This window comes from Psittacula echo (genome assembly GCF_963264785.1).
Source record: "Psittacula echo genome assembly, chromosome: 10".
Classification (NCBI taxonomy): domain Eukaryota; kingdom Metazoa; phylum Chordata; class Aves; order Psittaciformes; family Psittacidae; genus Psittacula; species Psittacula echo.
This window is the reverse complement of record NC_137741.1, coordinates 19,852,318-19,860,619: the sequence shown is the minus strand read 5'-3', so window position 1 is coordinate 19,860,619 and position 8,302 is coordinate 19,852,318. Positions and strand designations below refer to the sequence as shown.

The following is an 8,302-nucleotide window of genomic DNA, read 5'->3' as shown; positions in this document are numbered from 1 at the left end:
GACTCCAAGTCTCAGGCAACGCAGTGAATCCAGCCTGGTGATACCACTGGTAAGAGGCTCAATTCTGCAGTGCCAGCCTGTGGGAGAAGACTCAAACAAGCCTGGGTCCAGTCTTTGAGGCTACAAGCTTGGATGATAAAGGGAACTGCTAAGGAGTAATGGCATCTACATGCTTTTGGCTTACTATCATGTAAATCTGTTGATGTTAGAGCTACCTAAACCCAAGTTTTACACAAAAAGCTGCCTCCCTGACTGACTGTTCTGGCTAACCAGCATTCCTGTTTCTCACGAATGCAACGCCCAAGCTGGCAGTTTGTATCTCCCACTGTCCCAGCAGCTGGGAACAAGGAGCTGATACTATGCAGAGAACAGAGCTGGGCTTCTCTTCCATGTCCTCGCTGCCCCATATGCCAGGGACGTGCACACGTCTCCTTACGAAGGGATGACACCATTTTCTCCCCTGCCTGTATCCCCATCCCTGTCTGTAACTGAAAGTACCACTCTTCCCGGAGGTAAGGGTGCCGTTCCCCTACTCTCTATCCCCTCTCCATACCCCTCTCCCTATCTCCACCTGGGGCCAGGCACCATTTCCCACCCCAAGCTCTGCACCCACGGGGCAGGCTCCATCCCCTCCATCCCCCCCAATCCCGCAGGCACAGCCGCGGCCCCAGCAGCCGGAACGCGGCGCAGAGCGCGCCGGGGCGGAGCGGGGCGGAGCAGAGCGGGGGCCGCGGCGATGCGGAAGGGGCGACACCGGGCGGCAGCTGCCGCGGTACCGGAGCGGCCGCGGCTCGGCAGCCCCGCCGGGTATGGCAGGGCCCGGGCCCGGCCCCGCAGAGGCGGCCTCCCGGGTTAGGGAGGCGGCGGGCAGGGACCCGCTGGCCGCAGACCTGCGCTGCAGCCTGTTCATCGCCGCGCTGCAGAGCTACAAGCGCGACTCGGCGCTCAGGCCCTTCCCGGGGCGCTACGCGGACGGCGAGAACAAGGACTTCGAGGGGCTGGTGAGTGCCGGTGGCTGCGGGCGGGGTGCGCGCCCGAGCCGGGGACGCGGTGGTGCTGCGCCGCTGGAGCGAGCAGACGGCGTTGTGAAAGGGGTGCCTGGAGCGGGGAGCGCAGGCCGAGCGTGACCGGGCTGTACTAGGGGGGAAGCAGGCGAGGCTGCCCGCAGGTGGGCATCAGCGGTACACATAAAGCAGGATGAGTTGTTCATCCGGGCAAGGAACAGAGGGTTTGAAGTGTGTTTGGGATCCTGGGCAATAAGCCCAACACTTGGAAAGTTCCAGCCCTTGCTGGGGGGTATGAAGTGTTCCCTACATGAAATTAACACTGATTTTGCAAGGGTTTGTATCTTACACGGCCTGAGCACTGCTTCCATGTATCCCGCTGCAGGTACTGCACTGTGACAGCTTGTTTCCCTTCAGGAGTTTGATTATTCTTGGATGCACCTTACATACATTGTTTGTAAATATAAATGTTTATGACTTTTAGAACAAGTGACAAACTTTCCCACAGACGGGATACAAATGTTTGTATCCACAAACAGAGACTGGGGTTCGGTTTACAGCCTATTAGGGTGAAATATTGTTTTGTTTTCACTAGAGGTCTCTGTTTAATCATAATGAAAAGGAGCTTGTGCTAAATGCCTGTCTTCTTAGCTTGCAGATACCAAGGCTCTTCCAAGCCTGAAGGAGCTTCTGGAGTCTGTGCCAAACACAGAGAAAAGGACCTGGGATTTGTTCAGTTGGATTTTATCATCTAAGGTCTTCATGATACAAAGTACTAAGAAACAGGAGGTAAGTTCTGAACTCTGAGAGTCTTGGTGGGAGTTTGTCTTTTAAGGCAAGCTTGCACATCAGAGAGTATTTCCTCCTGCCAGAAGTCAGTGGTTAGTTCCTGTGAGAGCTTCAACATGAGTGCAGCTTTGTTCTGTATATAGAGAGGGCTCTTTGGTTTGGGTTTTAAATGAAGTTTTCAGGAACACTGGTTGGAAGAAGCAGTTATCACTGTCAGTAGGTGATGATGGGCAGTGACTGTAGTCGGTTACTCCCGTTAACGTAGCATGTACATGCATGTTCTAGACCAAGATACTTCAACTCAGGTGTCACAGAGCTAGGTCCTGCCTCTCACTAAGAAAGACAACTCTGTACTTCTGCTTGCTGCCCCAGAAACGAGAGCCACTGAGTACTTGTGTAACAGGGATCAAAATAGTTGTAGAGATTAGTAGCAAGATGAAGACAACTTCTGTATTCACTTCCTCCCTCTCTTCCAAGATCAGCTGATGAATATATCATCTTAGTGCCAAAGTAGAATTGTGATACTGTCCTCATCAAGTAATTCAAAATTCGCTGTGTGTTTTTTCTGGAAAGAATTAGAATTTAGCTTTGATAGCAAGAAACTATTGGAATTGTTACTGTCTGCTTACTCCTCAATTGTGGCAGTGTTGAATTCTAACACTGAAAGCATAATCAAAATACATATAGCCATAGGAAAGAGTAAGGGACAGTAAGCAGAATGTCCAGTGAGTCATCTAACCCCATAAACCAACACTTCTGTTCCTTCCTCTTTTTAAGTACGAGAAGATCCAGGAACTCACAGGGATGTCTGGGGCTGCGGTTCCCGCTCCCGACTACCTCTTTGAGATCGTGTATTGTGATCAAACCAATACCAAGTTTACTGAGACCAGGGGAGAGCGGGACCTCATCTACGCCTTCCATGGGAGCCGCCTGGAGAACTTCCATTCCATCCTGCACAACGGCCTGCACTGCCACTTGAACAGGGTGAGGCTCCTCGTGCTGGCACCCTCTGCTCTTGGTCACTTGGTGCTATGGACACTTCTTAAAAATAGGCCCACATTCCTTTCGGGGCATGAAATGTGCTGATGATCGTGTCCTGCTGCTTTCAGTTCAGGGTGGGCCTTTGTGGATGATTGTGTTGGATTTTCTAGTGCAGCCCGAGGGACTGGAAGTGGGACAAGCCCATTTTCTCCAGCATGGCAAATCACAACTGTCCTTTGCTTCTGTGTAAGGAACTGTGATGCCAATGAGATACTGGCCTATGTGACTGCCTGCAGCTGGAAAGTGCCTGTGCACAGAGAGGGTGGTGGCCCAGGCAACATAAAGATCCTCTCTTTCTGCCCGGCTTCAAGTCTAAATCAACCAAGTTTTAGGTGCTGCTTGCGCGTGGAGCCTTCTTTAAATGGCTTGGTTAAGGGAGACATCCCATAGGGTTTGCACCTCTTCTGATTTCAGTGGAAAGGTGGTTGGGACTCCTGGCTTTGTGTGTCATCTGTAAAGCAGCTTTGACACAGCAGCTGCTTAACCTTCCAGGCGACCTGGGCTATGCTTTTCTCCCATGTTCTTCATGGTTTATCAGGTACAGTGGACTTACTGGATTAATAATTTTAGCTAGTGTGGCAAATCCTCTGATTCAGAGTTATTAAAACAGTTCTATTTGAAAGGAATTCACAGTTGAAAAGTACTTCTCTCTTTTCTAGTAAAGCATGGATTTAAATGCAAGTAAAGCCTTGCCTTGTTTGTGGGGCTGGATTATTTGAGTGATGGCAATCTCAATAAATCAATGCAATGCCTCTAACAGCGGTGCAGTCATGTTGATATAAAACACTTAGCTTGGCAAACTAAATCCGAATCCGGGAAAGCATGAATCTGTCCACACCAGGGGCTGTGCCAAGCAGCTAGGTTGAGGGATGCGAGAGGGCAGCTGCCCCACCCCAAGGAAACTGTGCCAGGACAACAGCAGTGCATGGAGCAGGCCCAGCACAGGGCAGAAAAGCCTCTCTCAAATACCTTCAGAAACAGAACTGCCAGTCCGAAAGTCAAGAACGCTCCTATGTTGCTCTGCAGGATTTCATGATGCTGTTTCTGCTCCATTTCAGACATCCCTGTTTGGTGAAGGCACCTATCTCACCAGTGACCTGAGCCTGGCTCTGCTTTATAGCCCTCATGGCCTTGGTTGGCAGCGAAGTGCACTGGGCTCCGTCCTTAGCTGTGTGGCTGTTTGCGAGATCATTGACCACCCAGATGTAAAGTGTCAGGTGAAAAAGAAAGGTGAGTCTGTTGCAGTAATAACCATGTGTAGTTCGTCTCATACTGGGCCCATCTATTTCAGCTTTGCCCATACAAGCTGTTGTATAAAGTGTGCAGTATACAGAGCACGGACACCCTTCAGCAGAATCACAGAATGATTTGGGTTGGAAGGGACTTTAAAGATCATTTAGATCCAACCTTGCTACCACAGGCAGGGACACCTTTCACTAGAGCAGATTGCTCAAAACCTCCTCCAACCTGGCCTGTCCAATCTTCCAATGGACCCCTCAGCAGACATGCAACAGCCTCACTATCCATGAAGCTTCTCTCAAAATAGTGTATTTAAAGGGTAGGAAATATTTTGGTGGCATCATTTGTTTTTCCTAGTTCCAGGAGAATGATACTATCATGGTCCATAATGCCTAATTGCTGGTGGAACAGAAGCATCACAATTGTGTCAGTAATGAGCTTTTTTTGCTATCTAGGAAGCCTCTGCTCAGATTGTCCTTCTTTGACCATTTTCTGCTTGCAGGGCTCAATCACTCCTTCCATGTTGGTTTTCTTTCCCTGTTAATCTTAGCAGCTCCTCAGGCACCCTGTGGGTGGGAGACCTGCCCCCTCACCACCCTGCTCTGGCCATGATGCCATCCATACCAAGGATGACTAGGAGTGGTATAGCCTCAAACAAACTTCTCAGTCTATTCTTGGATGCTACGGGATTCAGGGGAATTCCAAGAGTGGGTCTTTGATTATCTCATTCCCGTTCTTGTGGGGGTGAGGGGGAGTTGGGTGTGTATCTGTTTTTGCTTTTCTGTTTCCCCCAAAGACCTCTTCTTTTCCCATTCAGATTCAGAAGAAATAGACAGAAAAAGAGCAAGAGTGAGAAACAGCGAAGGGGGTGATGTACCACAGAAGTACTTCGTTGTCACAAACAATGAGCTTTTACGAGTTAAATACTTGCTAGTATATTCACAGAAGCAGCACAGGAGGTAAGTGTTCAGCTATCTGGAGCGATGAGAATGCTACAACAGCCAGATAAACACATCTCAGTTTTGAAACACAACAGGAAACAAGCGAGGAAGATACACTGCACTGCCAGGATTTGTTTATAGCCTGTTCCCTGTGGAAGTAAGGCTTACACCATCACATTGCCTCTGTCTCACTCTTTGATGCTCTCAGGCTCAGCTAAATGTGTTTTTTCACCAGAGCAGTAAGCACTTGGTGTTTCTGAGAGCTCTGATACTGTTTGTGGCAGGATACCAAGAGTGAAACTGTGATGAGTGCAGCTCAAACGAGGGCAGATTTAACTCTGCCCTTATCTATCCTAAGTGGCAGCATTCACCCAGCTAATCAACACGTGTGTACAGGCCAGGCAGTCACAGCTCCAAACCACAGAGGAAGGTGTCAACATGGGGAGAAAGACCAGGATTATGCATGGAGACATGAGGAAAAGGGACAAGGAATCAGGCTTTGTCACCAGGGACTGTGGAACAGCTTTCTGGTTTTATTGCGCTAGCATCACTGTTTAAAATAGCAGAAGCTAAGACCCTCTTTGCCAAGGTGTTTGTGTATCTCTGACCAAATTCATACTCTTTTCCCTTTCCAGGCCTTCTAGTCAATCCTCCTGGTTTCACACCCACCGTTTTGCCGTAATGATGATGCTGTACCTACTGCTGCTCATAGTGATAGGGGCCAGCAACTCGCCAACCTTCGTCTACTACTGGCACAGAATGTTTCACTCGGAGAGATGATTGCCCGAGGTGATAAACTGTTCTTTTCCCCATGTGCCTTAATAATAGCCGGTCTGCAATGCACTGCCTCTGTTCCAGAGCTCTGGAACTACGGGTGCCTGGAGCTTTCCAGTTCTGCAACCAGTATATTCTCCTCATGGCACCTTTCCACTTATTCTTATTACTGTGTTCCTGTGATTCATGAGGATGCTCAGTCCAGCTGAAAAGGATCACAGTGGTGCAGCTTAGCATGAACCAGTTATTAAGGGTCCATGGAAAGAAAGTGATTTAAAACGAATGAAACCTAAGCATGGAAACACACAGGTGGAACTGATTTCTGTCAAATTGAGGGGTGTTTGCACAAGTATGGAAGGAGGCTTTTCCTGTATGTCAGGCAAAGCAACCTGTAGGGTCTGACCAGTTTGTTTTCAGAAGCTGGATGTAGTGACGATGAGCGTGTATCAGTGCAGATGGGATCACTGTTAAACTTTAAAAACTAAACTTTGCCTTTGGCCAGGATTTTTTATATCAGAGCAAAAATGATTGTAGCAAAGCAGAAGAAATAAAACAACCACCAAAGTGGAAGAAGTTGAATGGTTTCTAGTGTGGTTTTTCCCTCCTCCCCATAAAACATTGTTGTGGTTTAACACCAGCCAGCAGCGAAGCACAATCCAAAACTTAGCCCCACACAAGCTCCTGTGAAGAAAATAAACTCTATCCCAGCCAAACCCAGCGCAAATCTTTGTGCTGTCTGCCATAATACATTGTGCTTGGTTACTGTGCAGATAAGACAAACCCAGGCGCTACTGCATCAGTACTGAATGAGGATTATTCCTATCAAACTGCCTTCCACTTGTGTTTTCTGCACCAGGAAGAGGGAGGGTGAAGGGTTCCACTTATGCTGCCACCTGAGAGGCTTCTTGGGCTTGGGGCTGCCTGGGTTTTGGGATCTGGTTCAGCAGTTTTGCCTGTATTGAATCATTTTCAGTCTCCCGGTATGAACGTAAAGGACCAGTAACGTGTCAACTACTTCCCAAAACACTTGTCAGAAATGGGGTAAAATGGCAGCAGAACTGGTAGGATTGTATTTATGTCTGTGGGCATTTGTAGCACAGTTAACTTCATCAGAAAAGCAACCCACAACTACCTGAAACTGAAAAAGAAGCAAGGGAGTGTGCTCTATTAGGAACTGGGCATGGGAATGACCTGATGAAGAAACTAAAGATTCCAGGTAAAGAGCAAATAGACCGTGTGCCACGGTCCAAGCTAATGGTCCAGCTTTTGGTAGCGGACTTGATATCACAGGATTTCATTGCCCAGTGAATCTCATCACATATTTCCAACACATGAGTCCGTGATTACCATCTTACCCATTAAATATTGCAAAGAAAATCTTTCTCTGATCTTCTGGTACCCAATTGCCAGAAATAATGACCTGGTAATCAGGTTTTCTAACTCAAGTTCATCTATAGCAACCCCTCTTCTTGGGGTGGATGTAGCTAGAAGCATTCATTCCAGTTCATTTTGCTGCCAGAACAAGTGTATTTAGTCACCATACAGCTTGCAAAACAAGAACATTATAATCCCATTGCCTTTTAGAGTCCGTTAGTATCGCTCACTGTTAAAGCACATCCCACTGCCGCAGCTCAAGAAATGTACATGCTAACTATAGTGCTGATTTGCAATTAAAATCATATACATAAACTATTGCACAACAGATTCAACTGCTTTATCGTAGTTTGCCCCTTGATATTTGAATGCAGGAGCTTGGGATTTGAGACATGCATGGGGTTATTGGGAATATTTGCCCATTTTTTGTCCACCTCAGCATGTTATATATAATTTGTGCTATATATGTCTCAGTTTTGGGTAGGTAATGTGCTAGCTAGAAAACCTGAATGCTATATAAAGGGTATTGTGGTGTTAAAAGCTTCGTATGTCTGCAAAGAAACATCTTTTGGAACAGATGGGCTACTGGGGGCTGTTTGGAAAGGGAGGAGGTGATGCAGCAGTTGTGGGACGGTTGTTTGCACTGCAGAGAAAGGCACAGACCTGGGAATCTGTGAGTCAAGCAAAAGGAACAGATGGGGAGGAAGGGTTTTGAGGCTCTTTTCCTTGGATTTCTTTGCATAGGAAAGTTTCTCAAGAGTAAGCAAGAGGAATGAATGCATGGCAGCCCTTCAGCACTATCTCCTAATGTCTGCCTGGCTTTAAGCCATTCCGCTGAGCCCTCTTCCCAAGTGAAGGCAGCTAATTCCCAAGCTGATCTTCTGCACCCGCTGCTCCAGGCTATATCCCCAAGAGAGAAAAGTATTGCAAGGGCTCTCCCGGCAGACACACACAGTGAAGCACTGCAATTAAATCAGCAGGTATCAAAGGGAAAAAGCTTTTTGTTGCTTGGAGCAGTTTGAATAGACCCCGAAGAAAGAGGTGGCTGCAGGTAGGGGCTGAGTCCTGATGGACATGTCTCGAGTGCCTCTCAGAGGGGTCGGAGCCCCATCCCTCTCACTCCCAGGCCTGCAGGGATGC

The 8,302-nt window shown here is 47.9% G+C and overlaps 1 protein-coding gene across 1 annotated transcript; it reads left to right on the top strand.

Moving 5' to 3' along the window:
* Positions 1-809: 809 nt before the first annotated feature.
* On the top strand, positions 810-5,939 carry PARP16 (poly(ADP-ribose) polymerase family member 16; the record flags this gene model as incomplete). Its single annotated transcript, XM_080626348.1, has 6 exons — positions 810-1,001; positions 1,656-1,793; positions 2,571-2,777; positions 3,893-4,064; positions 4,891-5,032; positions 5,650-5,939. The coding sequence occupies 6 exons, from the start codon at positions 810-812 to the stop codon at positions 5,792-5,794; spliced, it is 996 nt and encodes a 331-aa protein (XP_080482474.1). The 3' UTR covers positions 5,795-5,939.
* Positions 5,940-8,302: the final 2,363 nt, after the last annotated feature.